A 13,759-nucleotide genomic window follows, 5' to 3' on the forward strand; every position below is an offset into this window, starting at 1 on the left:
AAAATTATTTATTTTTTATCCATAGCTCGTGCTGAAGTTTTTATTTGCACTTTATATGATGTCATGGAGCATATGTAGTTACACTGTATCCTCCTGGCAGCAGACTACACTTCCTTTTGTACTTATGAGTAAACTTCCTCTGACTACATCTATTGATTCACATGAACTGCATCCAAAAATACAAATATCAACACTTTTCCGAGAATACACAGACTGCTCTGGGCGGGGAAAGAATTAGAACAGCTATCAATGAATTATCCTTTCAGTCTTTCTTTAGCCTTTTTTTTTCTGTCATATCCACATTCCCGAGATTCTTGCTACTCCTGAAATTATACCCAATGCATTGTTTTCCCAACCCTGTGGTTACTTTTACAGTAAATACTCATTGGGAGGATGCTTTTCTGTGTGATCTATGATGATTAGGCAGCTAACTATTTGTTTAAGCAAAATGCCAGAAACTGACTCACTCATTTCTTTATCTAAATCTGAATAACTGCTGTTTAATTGAGCTCTGTTGACTAAAGTGAGTATTTTATGGGTTTGAACACATCACCTTGGGTTACAGAGGTGATTCGGTTCCCTTGTGACAACATTCACAGTACAATTTAATCAATAAGACGTAATGTAGAGTCAGACAAATACTTGTAGTGCCTACTGTAGTTTACTTTTTAGACATTTTAAGGGACACACTGTGTCAGACTGTGTTATTGTTGACATTTCATAGGTTCAGCAAAGAAATGGGACGTTTATATTGTATGTATTGTTTTTATACTTGAAGGATTCATAGGTCAGCGATAAGTGGTTTAACAAACAACAACAAATTCCTCAGTTACAAGGAGTGGACTGAAAGTGACTGAAATGGCTCCTCGAAAGCAAAATAAAAAGCAATGTGTAATAACTATACATTTACAGTCACTTTCCAGATTATAGGAGTGTGTTTAAATTTAAATCCATCTTTATACAGTGAATTTAATATTTAGTAGGACATAAAACTTTTTAAAATAGCACCACATCAAAATGATAGAGCATAGAAGTGTTGCATATAAGGTTACAACGCTGGTTAGATCTAGTTTGTCAGGTGTCAACCGGGGATAAAGACGCAGTTTCACTTTTAATTTCACCGATAATTATTGTGACACAGTGACTTTTATAGGCGCTGCTTTTGCATTTTCACAGTTCTCTAATTCCGTTTCTAAGGTACTCCGATCAGCGGGTTGGGTGTGCTTTTGGCTTGGAGCCCTCCTCTCGTTCAGCGCACAGCCAGAGGGAGCCCGCATGCTTCGCGTCTGCAGGGCGGAGCGCACAGATTTATCCAACGCACCCTCATTTAATTTGACTCTCTCCGTGTGAAGTTTAGTACTCTAAAACAGCTCACTTCCGGTGCAGATAGCAACCATAAAAGCTTGAAAACGGCTTTAAATCGACTAGATGCCTTCTCTCAAACTCATCCACGTTTAGAGCATTTCTATTGATGGCAAGTCCAAACTTGCCTTTTCCCCCCACTAGCGAATAAAAATAGACTGTTAAATCTTACGAGAAATGACTACAGCACTAATATTTATCTACAGCTTCCAGAAATATTTTTCTTTTGGAAGTTGTTTCTTTGAATTTGGGAATTTGGACACAGTCCTCTCTCCAGCTTTACTTTGAAGGCGGAGTCTCTTGACTTCCTGTGCACCCCCTCTTTGTATTTTGATGCCGCTACAGTCAGTTTCCAGGCAGGGCGAGTTCGCAGGGACTTAGATATGTACAACTGATGCGGTCTGCCGGAAGAAGAAGGAGAAGAAAAGGAGGAGGAGGCGGAGGGGCAGCGCACCGGACTGCCCCAAACAACGGGAAAAGACTTGGGAGTTGTTTTTTTTCCTTCTAGGAGGAAGGAAGCTGGAAAAGTGTCGAATATATAAGTTTGTGTTTGGAGCATTGTTACCCTCAGAGCTCCCCGTCTGCCTGTGCGGCAACAAATCTGCCTCTCCTCGTTGCAGCCAAACAGTTTCTGCTGTCCAATGAATGGAGTTGCTTTTTGCCTTGTTGGAATACCTCCCTACTCTGAGAACCACGTAAGTACGCCGAGCTGACAGTGTGGTCCTGCTTCTTACTTATCGTTAGAGGTATTGATACTTGGACATATTGCGCTTGATTAGTGTGGAGCGGTGCGCGCTCGGGCCGGTCAGAGAGCGTGATTTCCTAAGAGGATTAACTGTAGTTTACATAGCCACTGTGTACACACACACTCACAGTCATACTGTACAGAAACTAAGTGTTTGATCAGAGTTTTTCTGCAGCTTTTGCGTCGCTGCTGTGGACGCAAGTGGTGCGCAAAGAAATGAATTTAATCAGCCGCTTTACAAAAGCGAACGTCCCATTTTACGCCCGGGTGGGTTCAGTCTTTTGTCCGCGTCTCGTTGCAGCGGGACGCGGAGGAGCTGTCAGTCCAGACGGGACGTCCCAAATGGGGATGGTGCGTCACTCCTCCACTATTATCGAGCTTCTCCTCAAATCAAACATATTAATCACGCGGATTTGGCTGCATGGGGAGTCTTAGTTGATTTAGCTCCATCAGGGGATGCTACCTTTAATCAAAACTGGTGCTCTGCTGCTTTTAATCTGTTACAAATAAGCTGTAAAGTGGTGGGAGATGACTGCTGACACTGGTATAATAGTAAATGAGAAGATGGGAAAGATGTGACTTGGTCTCAATAAGCATCACAAGATACCGCGGCCACCATCACTCACACACAGCAGCTGTTTTAAGCCTGCAGAGATATACATGCAATGGTAAGTTGTTTTTTTTTCCTCCTGAGCAATGCTCTGGATGTCTGTTGGCGTGGCTCTGGAGCTGGGCATTCAAGCACTCATAGTGAAGTCATGAGGTGAGATGAGAGGTCTGCTTGCATGTGTGTGTCTGCTCAGATTTAACCTCTGAGGGTCCTTATCTTCTTGTGTGATATGGCTCCACCGTGAAAATGCAGAACTAGCAGATATTTCCTGTTCTTTGGTAAATTGCATTCATCTTTGTGTTTGACAGGGTGACAAGGTTATGTTTGCCAGTATCTCTGCTCTGAAATCATCAACCTCCGCTGTCACTCTCTAAGCTAAGTACACGAGGCTCCGAGCCCTCTCAGCAGTACCTCATCCCTGCTGTTCTGCCTCGGTGCTGGAGTTGTACAGATCCCCTCAGCTGTACTGGACACTGAAAGACAAGAGTTCACGTTTAAAGAGCTACAGGATCCACATTAGGTGGCAGAAGACTGCAGTTCATGTTCTGTTTGGTTGGTTGGTTTGTGTTTTGCACTTTGTGTTGCTATTTATGTTAACTTCCACTCAGCAGTTCGATTCAGACACCAAAAACTACTTGGTTAAGTTTAGAAAAAAATGTTATTTGGGTTGAAAAGCTGACATTAACCTTGTATGTTGAACAATGACAGTGTCTTTAAATATTACACCCCATGAGGGTTTTTTTCATGAATGAATTCAGAGCGAAAAACCTGTCGTACTATTTCCTAAACCCAGTGATCCCAGACCAAACTCCCATGGCACCAAGTGTGCATGCATTTTTAAAGCCGGCTCAATGCAGACTAGAGATTAATATAAGAAAAACAACTTGTGCATTCCTGATCTACACAGCTGCGTTCGGTTTACTGGCCGGTTGCCGTGTGTGTCTGCTCAGATTTAACCTCTGAGGGTCCTTATCTCCCTGAAACAGCAGATATTTGCTTTTGTTCTTTGATAAATTGCATTCATCTTTGTGTGCGTTTGACAGGGTGACGAGGTTACGTTTGCCAGTACCTCTGCCGTGTGTTGCAATATTGCTCTGAAGGAATCGAACCTCCGCTGTCACTCGGCGGCGCGCTCAGTCTTGCTGTAATTAGGAATTTGTCTGCTTTTATAGCTCGGCTCTACATTTTTTCCCTCCTCTCTGTTCTTGCAGAGTTTATCACCTCCAGCAAAGAGCAACACTTCCTCTTGTGTGGTCGCACATTGATTGAGCCCCTGCTGTTTTATGTCACTGCAACAGAGCTGCGAAAGCCCCTTCAGACCCACTGAATTCACTTTTATCTGTTATGTAGTATCACAGTAAAACATGAAACACTTTGATGCCGTGCGTGTTCCCACATAAAACCGTAATTGAAATGAACAGGAACTCATAAAATTCAAAGGGTTTGATATCCCCCAGAAAGACTGCCTTAGCTGTCTCATGTTGCAGAGGCTTCTGTGCTGAGTTCAGCTCGTCTCATTTCAGTCCCTGATCTGTTCTAAACCCCGTGCTTCAGCCAACACCCTGCTCTTCTTTTTAGCAGTGTTTTTTTATTTATTTTTCATGCCATGGTGCAGGAAATGAGTCGCATGCATCCATCAGCACAGATGGAAATGATCGGGATTGTTCTCCTCTCTTGCCCGAGAATTGGCAAGCGCACAATTGAACATTATTCCTTAGCAAGATGCAGGATGACACTAGAATCTAATAAAATGTCTAATTTGTCAAAATGAGGCGCAAAGTGAGTACTTTGTGTGTTCCTCCAACATTCGAGCACAGAGAAGAGGAAGGGTGGAAAGTGTCTGTGTGATGAGAGCAGTTATGATGATGTCCAGTGGGACTGGTTTAATGTTGTTAGCAGTTCTGCTCTAATGTAGCAGTGCAGCGTTTGCGGGTGAGATCGATACCGGCAGCGGCGAGCAGGGAGGGGGAAGAGGGCAGGATGAGCGGCGCTCCTGATGTCTAATGCTGCATTGTGTCACGTGATGCTGGAATATATTGATGATGGGAAACATGAGAGCACTTTTATGAAAATCTTGCCTTGAGCTGGTCGATGTTAAAGCTCACGTTTGTCCCTGCGGCACGCCCGTGTTTGTTCACTGATAAACTGCAGACTAACGCAGCATCACCCTGTAGCTGTTATTATGTGCAAATCCTTCAGTTCTCTCTACTGATCTGGAGACAGTTATCAGACTGAGGTCCAGTCTCAGAAGTTGCTCATTGCCTCAGAGAAAACCTCTTCTGGCAGAGGCAGTGGATCACAGGACAACCACCTCAGAGAGGCTGCAGACCTCAGACCACAGAGCAGTCTGCAGGTCCAGGATCAGCTCCTGGTCAAGGGAACCTTAACTGAAAGCAGCTGTAAGAGGCTGCAGAGGAAAGCATTTTAGTGATCATTAGCAGATGGCCTCACCACGTAGTAGGCACATCGCACAGCAGATGCTGCAGTGCTGACTATTTTACAGATTTTCAAAACGGTTAGACTTTCTTGGACTTCTTTTTTATTTTCCAAAATATGTTTTGCTTTCATCGACTGCTCTGTACTGTTAAAGTAAACGTTGATTCACTTTACCGTCAAACAGGTGGTAAGTGTCACCGCCACCATGAAGCAGAGTCACATCTGTAGGTGAATCTGCTAACAGGACCTTCAAGTTTTAATATCCACATTTGGATCCAAAGTATTCGTACTGAGGAAGTGATCGGATGACATTATTGTATCGATATTTGTACTTTTAGTCATTTGGTTACATTGTTTCATTTTGAGGATGGTAAAACAAAATGTTTAGGATCAGCTGCAATGTACTAATACTACAACTCATAGGCTAATACGACATATAAGCTGTGAATATTTCTTTATTACACTATATATTACAATTAAATTGTTTACTATAACGATTCAGTTGTTAACAGTGGAGTCAAAAGATAAGCAAAGTCAGAAAACTATACAAAAAAAGCCCCAAAATGCATGAATCTCTCATTAAAGCTGTTCCACGATTGTTGTGCACCTTTTGTTTTTGTTATTCCAGCCACGAAAGTAATTCCTTTGCTTGTATTGTGCATTGCATTATGGGACAGGATTGTCCACAGAATCAAACAGAATCGAGCAGTACCCAAAATATCGGCGAAGCTACACAGAGCACACTGTAAAGTAAAGTTTGTGTTTTCTCTGTGTTATTCCAGGATGTGTTGTTGAGATTTGGTGCTGTATTAAAAAAAAAAATCACTTAAATTGAATAGACCATCCTACATCAGTCAGCTCGTACCTCACACCTCCTCCCCTCCGCTGTCACCCCTGCTGCATTCCTCTAACCCAGAGACAACAGCTGCACCGCTGCTCTCACACCTCACATCCACAGTTATTAACCCTGTGAGTGTGCGTGTGTGTTGACACATGTTAATGACACTCAGACACAGTCAAGCACACAGGCGTTCGCAAAATTAGCCACTCCTCTTTGTTTACATCCTACTTAAAGGGTCAGAGTTACACCTAAAACTCATAATCTGTGCGCAGGTGCATGAAACGTACACACAACAGACACGCGCGGATGCTTTTTGGCATTGAGGCCAGTCTGAAAACTAGCTCTGTGAGAGTTTTAATTTGGCCTTCTCCCCCATGTGTGCATGAGGAAGTCCTTGATGTTGTACAAACATGGGCCAGCCAGTATAAAGGTAGGCGAAGGACATCAGTCATCATTGACCTTGTTTGCTGTGGTACGAGGGGAGCAGCTGTTGTAGCTCTGCAAAGCAGCCGTGTTTCTGCTACTAATGGCTCTTTATTGATCTTCCTGTAGGTAGTCAGCCAGTCTGCATTTCTCTCTGCCACGGTTAAGCATCAGTAATTGGTTTAGTTTAGTTTTTAAAAATTTTACATTTGTATCTGTTTATTATGCAGTGGGTGAAAGGTGAGGACTTTTATAGGGTGTGCATGATGCTCTGTGCACGTGTGCAACATGTTCTCATCCCAGGGTGCAGATACTGCTGTTCTGTCCCGGTGCTATGGGAGTTGTAGAGATCCACAAGATCTCTTGCTGCAGAGCCTCAGCAGCACTGGACAGTGAGGGATAAGAGTTCATTTTTTAGGGACCACAGGATAGCACAAGTCATAAGTCTGCAGATCACTTCCTGTTTGTGTTTTGTGCTTTGTTATTGGACTTTCACTATTTGTCCTTAATGTAAATATGTAAGAAAAATTGTGTATGTTTCTGTTCCGTGTCCTGTGTACTGTTTGTAGTATATTTGTCTTTTTGGCTGCTGTTACAACCAAATTTCCCCTTGTGGGACAATTAAAGGATTATTCTATTCTATTCTTCTATTCTATTTATGTTCACTTTCACTCAGCGGGTAGATTTAGACGCCCTTGGTTAAGTTTAATGGAAGTGGAACTCAAGTTTGTATATAAACCATCATAATCAAATAACTTGATATTTGTGCTTCCTGGGAGGCATTGCTGTTTTCTGAAACTGGCCAAAGAATTAAGAGAATTTCTAATTATTTACACACTGGGGAGACGCTCTGCTGGGTGAAAAGTGACGGATCTCATACCTACCTAGCTCTTCTCTTGCAGGGCACGCTCGGCCTGTGTTGTGCCTCAACTGGGAGATTTTCCTGTGGCGTCTGACTGGCAGGCGGTGGGAGGTTTGGTGTAAAACAAAGCCTCTCTCTCAGAAACAGATGAGAGCTAATTAGATTCAGCCTGTCGATGGTCTGGCATGCGTCAGTACCTCTTTGTATTTGTGCCTACAAAGACGCTGTGTTGGTGTGTGTCTCGAAGTGTTGTTTCTGTGAAGGAAAATATGAGGCTGTTGTACAGCACATTACATTGCATGAGGGGTTTATCGTTGACATATTGAAGAACGAAGAGCACGCCAGGTCTTGTTTGGAAATGCAGACTTGACTCTGTCTGTATCTGCTTGCAGGATCAGTCTGAAGGCAGCAGCTCAGGGTGAGGTTTGACTCAGGGTCAAGGTTCAGAGGTTAGGGGCCCCACTCGTCACACACTTGGCCCCCAGTAAAGAGGCTAAAGAGGCAGGCGGGAACGCCTGTCACTGTGTGCAGCAGGGGGGCACAGGGGTTAACCAAGGGCTCCTGCGTGACTGATTTACATTCACATCATCTGATCCTGCGTGTTGTTTCGTCTCGGTGTCGACTGTGCACAGTTCTACTTTTCTTGCACATGTTCTGTTGCTGTCTTAAGAGCGAGTGTGTGTTTGCAGAACACTATATGGAGCGATGCATCTTGCTCTCATCAGCTGTGCACTTCTTTTTTTTTTCTTTTTGCAAACAGCGGGGATTGCACTGGAATGTGAGAGAGACTAGGGTGGAGGAAGGGTAAAGAAAAAGGGAAGATAACAAAATCGGGAGAATCCTGATGAGTCATGTGGGGGGAAGCACTGAAAGGTAAAGAAATAGGAAAGAAAAAGAGGTTGTTCCTCCATAACTTCCATATAACCACCCAACTTCTCCCTCTCATCATATAATATGCACCATTTGCACTGATTGCATAAGTGGATGCATAACGAGCCCATTAAAATCCTTTTAGTTTCAACCAACCAGGCTGATTAGAAAACATCAGAAATTGTGTTTATTTTTGTTTCAGTGTGTCTTCATGATACGAATCTCCAATTACACGCCATGGCTCAAGAGCGCTAACGTAACTTTATGTTTTTCGGTGTGATGCGAAATGTTAAAGCATCCAAAGAAGAAAAAGAAGAAGAGTTGTGTTTGCTTATTAGTGAGATGACGTTTGTTTATACTGTAAATGGCAGCCGGTCAGGTAACGTCCATCAAAGCTGCAGTTGTGAGTTGATGAACTGTGAATTGCAGGTCACACACACGGTAGATCGCTGTTTTTTCATTGGAGGTCGAGCGCTGACTCACTAACCTCTATCTCTGTTTCCCAAACATCCCAGGCCGCAGTGCTGCAGTGTGCATGCACGCGCAACAACAACAGCAACGGTGTGTTTCGTGCTATTTGTAAGCGGTCTCAGACGGGAAGGCTGTTTTGACAGTCTGAAGAAATCATGGGACAGAGATTATCAGGAGGCTAATGAGCTAAGGATGCTGGGAAAAGAAAGCGCTGTGGTTTTCATGATGCCTGGTGGTTGAGCACAACATCGTCTCTGTTTACATATTCGCTCAGATTCTCTCATTGGATAATCCTAGTCATACGATTTATTTGGTTTGCTGGTTTTGTGTGTAACATTACTCCGAGATGTTGTCTCTCTTTGTTATTGTGCAGCTTTAAATCAGTAGCTTGATGCTGCTTGTATTCGGGTTTCAACACTTAACAAGAAACTACAGTCAGAAGAGAAAAAAACTTCCTTGCCAAAAAAAAATATCCAAGTTTTAGCTTCAAATTTTGACATCCATCCATCCTTTTTTCCACTTATCCACTTCAGGGTGATGGTTTTGGGTTGTGGGGAGCCTGGAGCCTATCCCAGCTTCTATAGGTAAGAGGTGGGGTACATCCTAGACAGGCTGCCAATCTGTCACAGGAAGCTGGGCCAACTAAGGCTAATTGAAAAGCAGCAAATTTCAACCTACACCTCCCAAAATATTCATATTCTCTTAAATATCATTAGATATGGTAAAAGTATTGTAAAGAAAGAATCAGCTGATTCTGATGGGTGACCAGCTGTTACAGACCCTTATTTACAAGGAGGTCACTACAGTTTGTACCTTCTTGTTTGATTTGGGAAAGTTTTTATCCCAGATGCCCGTCCTAATGTAACATTGAGGGGTTTGTGTATCCTTGTCTGGTGGAAGTGTAAACTACTACACTATGGAGTTTGCAAACTTAAAAAAATTGGGTCCCTTATTTTTCTTTCTTTTAAATTTATAGCAAAGAAACCCATATTTAATCCAGATATGTGGATTTAATTTGAAAGTGAACAAACAAAGGAATGTGGCTCAAGAATGTGAGACACAAAAGCTGATTGATTAAGAAAAAATGGCTGATTGTTCAAAATCAAAGGCGCCAAACTAAAGGTGAAATCCAAAAATGATTACCAGATATCAACTAAAATTTTGAGTTTGCTACTTTTGGATGAAAGAAGAAATACACGAGCATAAGAAGAGTAGAGCACAACATTTAGTTTGCTGGGATATGGTCACCTCTGCGACTCCCTGATAACTGCCGTCGCTAGGAAAAAATTTGTATTAACAACTGGTGAAAGAATGTTTGCAGATAAATTGGCATTTTCCATGCAAACTACAGGTAACTTTGGCAGTCTTTTTGCAACCAAAGCAATGGCAAGGAGGTTTTCCAGACTGTATATCTCTTAGTGACCTATTTCACATAGCATCAGCCAACAACCACTCACCAGCTGAGCAGGAAATAGACATTTTTCCCTAGCAACCTGGGGTTAAAAGGGGGTCGCTGATCAGTCTCTAGGCTGATGTGACTGAAGCCTTACTTGCTCAGGCAAATACACAGCAGTTGTGTTCTGTTGGCTGAAGGTTTGCATGAATTCAGATGTACTCAAACTCAACTCTAACTCTGCACACACTGAGCTTCATTATTCTCACTCATATCTCTTCTGGCTTCCTTCTCTTCTCTACTCTTTGTTGGTCTTTTTCCCTCTCTGTGTGTGACTGTGTGTGTCACAGTTCTTATTAATAGAGTAGTACTTTTTTCTTCTTCTCTGGCTTCTTCCGAATTTGAAGCTATCTTGTTTTTTCATTTCCTTGTGAATCGCTCGTTGCTTTGATCCCCTCTCTGCTTCCTTCTTTGGGCATCTCCTTTCAGGATACTCTGCCGCCGCCGCTGCTTTCAATTCTGTCTGTATGTGCCGTCTGTGAGCAGAATGTCATCCTTAAAGCAGCGGGTATTCACATGTAGGTTTTTGCCATGAAGGGTTTGTTTTTGTACAGTTCTTGTATATCCAACCCCCCCACCCACCCACCGCCCTGAGTTTACAGAGTGAAAACTAACAGTCCAGTGTGTTTCTGTTAACTTTCCTCTTTACTATAAGCAATGGCAACGTGTCTTTAATCCGAATAACAGAGTGAAAACATATGCGAGTGTATGATTCCTGTGTTAACAGTTGGAGGCCTCTGCAGGCGTCCCATTAGCTAAGCAAAATAAGAATACAAGCGCGAGCCTAATTTCCTTCAGGTGGCAAATTTGGCCTTCTTTTCTGAGGTGATAGAAGTCACGAGGCTACAAAAGGACAGTTTATTTCTGCAGGGCGAACAGTCTCTGGGTTGCATTAAAAGGCCGCTAATACAGAGTGACAGAGGTTAAAGATGCAGACATAGCATCATCAGCTTGGCATATGGATCTCATCGTTGCTCGGAGCGCTCAAAAGGGCAGTGCCTTTGGGATCTGCTCGAATATTAGGACTAAACAGGGTTTTACATCAGTCAACAGGAAGGAGCAGATGAAGTGATAGCGTGATAGGACGATCGCCCTGTATTCGAAACATGCCAGTCAGTATCTGCAGAGCATCTCTGCTCTGCTGGGGAATGCTGAAGAGAAGAGATGGTTTGCAGAAGCCCCTTTGGATTTAATCTGAGGATCGCCAGGTTTATCTCAAAGTGAGAACAGAAGCCGAAGTTACTGCCAGAAAAATCACGCCTAGCAAGTTTCGCTTGACCTCTGCATCACATGCGTTTGGCTGTGCTTCAGATTTGACTAGATTGAAAAAGGGAAGAATTCATGTGTCTGCCTCCAAACTCCTTTAAACTGTTGTAATTGATTATGTGCAGTTGCTATCTTTTGCCCGGTGGCATCATGCGTACACTGTTAAAGAGAGACTTTGTGAGCCCGTGGAGAGTCATGTGAATCAGAACACTGATCTCAATTTGAGATGGTCTATGTGAAATATTGGAAAATCTTACTGAACTTTTAGACAGTGGGAATTTGTCCAGTTGGGTTAAGAGCTGCATCGGTGTACTTGTGCATCTGCAAAAGCAGTCTTTAAAACTATTTTCACATCCCCAAATACCCAGACGTAACCCACAGATTCCCAGGTGATCAGGTTCCATCTGTGAGACCCAAACATAAGAAAAGCTTTCATTAGCTTAAACTATTCTTCACTACTCTGAGAGCTCCCTAAATGGCTACTCTACACCCCAGACTCAGCTTTGAGAATTGCTGGATCGTACAGTCCTGTGTGAACTCAGTGATGGAGACTTCCTCGGCGTGGTGTGAGCGGTGGTGCATGGCAGGAATGTAAAAACCAGATGACCTCAAATGGAAACTCCAGGGCTGATGGAAGCAGTCAAGCAGGCCATCTCGCTAGCTCTAATAAACACTCTGACTCCTTTCTGCAGTCGTCTTTCTCTTTCTTTTTTAACTGCCTCGCTCAGTTTCCCAACCTGGCTTAGCATCGCCTCCACCACGCCCCACATGTTGGACCGCCGCCTGGTTTTTGTCCCCCCTAGGGCTGAAGCTTAAGTTCAGCTTCAGCCAAGGAGAACAGCAACGTCATCTCCGAGTCCCAAAGTTATAATTTTCATCTGTTAATTATACAGAAGCAGAGATGAGCTAAATATATACATGTGGGTCTGAAGAGGGAAGCAACCGAGAAGAGGGGGCTCAAAGTACGGCCGCGCTTCTTCCAAACGCGGGCGAGGGGGGTGGAGAGAGTCAAAAGGCCTGCTGGAGCCCTGTGGTTTTCTGTTGCTGAGGCCTTCTTCTGAAAACAACCAGGAAAGAAAGAGAAGAAAAGGGAAAAAGGGGGAAAAAGAAGGGAGGGGTAGCGAGGGAGGGCATCTTATTGCAGTGGAGCTCAGACGTGACGCTCTGATTGCTCCCAGCGGTTGTGGTCAGTACAGTGGAGCGGCGAGGGGTGGGGAATACAGTGCAAGGAGCAAAGTTAGCTCTCTGCCAGATGTTGTCATAGATCCCGTCAGTATCAGAAGACTCGTTATAAGGTACAGCTGGGAATCTACCTGATAAAACCCAGCCGTCGCCTCATAGTGGCTTTCAGAAGCAGCAGGATGTGGCTGTTGTTTCGGTCCTCTTTGTTTCATGTTCTTCGGCTAAGCGTGAGGGGACGCCACATGACTAAAAACACAGTGGAAAGAGAGCACATCTTTAGCAGGAACCAGTGTGTTTTGATTTAAGTATTCTTGATGACTGCTCGGCCGTCACACATCTTTCATGCATCAAAAGGTGGAACGTTTTCAGACTTCAAGATTTTAGACATGTCTGAAAAGAGAGGAAGGATCTAGCATTCACACCTGGTGGTGTTACCAAGTGGTTTTACAGTCTGAGAGTCTTAAAGTTCAGACCTATAGTAACTATTAAGGTGAAACATAGGCAACTTGATAGTATTCATGGCAACTTTGAGCTGTAATTATCATCTATTTAACGTGCCATTCCCTCTCACCCTTCACTAAAAAATAAGCGGACACAAAAAGTTAAACTGTTAATGCATGCATGAAATATCCAGTAAGAGACGAAGCTTCCTCTTCATTTTAGTTCCGTTTTATTATCGAAGTGACCTGAACATAAAACATGCAGTCGACTACAGGAGCCGCTTCTCGCTAATTAGGTTAAAGTGGAGCACCGTCTCTCCACTTAGTGTATGTCATAGTGTGTATGCTTCATCGCTCTTTATCACATGCACAAATAGAAACCATCTTTTCCTTCATACATCCAGTTTTGATCCCATGCAATATGGCCTGCAGGTCTCTCCTTGCTATGAAAAATTTATAGCCACGAGAGACCCACCCATTAAATTTGAGAAGTATAAATGCGACACTATCAGATGTTGAAACTTTTTGAATTTGCTTCCAGAAAGCCCGTCCAAAAAAGTTCAGACGGGGCGAGCAAAAGCCTGCAAAGATTGTGTCATGTTAAAACAAAACACCGGCCAACAATATGAAGAAAATCATCCCAGTGGAGCTGAGGACGTTACATGTAATTGGAGGAGAAGTTCATCGCTGTGGAAGACTTAAGAGGCATTCACACGACTATATATGGGGATTAAATAAAGATTCAGATGATCTGAATCTTGTAAACTGCCTGTGGATGGTTTTGATATTCAGGCTGTT

General features: G+C 43.3%; 1 protein-coding gene across 2 annotated transcripts in view; it reads left to right on the forward strand.

Moving 5' to 3' along the window:
* Positions 1-13,759, forward strand: part of arhgap23a (Rho GTPase activating protein 23a) — a 70,128-nt gene that overhangs the window by 11,643 nt on the left and 44,726 nt on the right. The window contains exon 1 of one of the 2 annotated variants that reach the window (XM_087839981.1): positions 1,734-2,057. The exons of the other annotated variant lie outside the window; for it this stretch is intronic. Within the exon in view, the coding sequence (XP_087696107.1) occupies positions 2,004-2,057 (54 nt within the window). The 5' untranslated portion in view covers positions 1,734-2,003. Of the gene's footprint in view, positions 1-1,733; positions 2,058-13,759 lie in introns of those variants that run through there. 2 annotated transcript variants of the gene reach the window in all.

The sequence above is a fragment of the Neolamprologus brichardi genome, chromosome 4, assembly GCF_056152115.1.
Source record: "Neolamprologus brichardi isolate AB-2024 chromosome 4, ASM5615211v1, whole genome shotgun sequence".
Taxonomy (NCBI): domain Eukaryota; kingdom Metazoa; phylum Chordata; class Actinopteri; order Cichliformes; family Cichlidae; genus Neolamprologus; species Neolamprologus brichardi.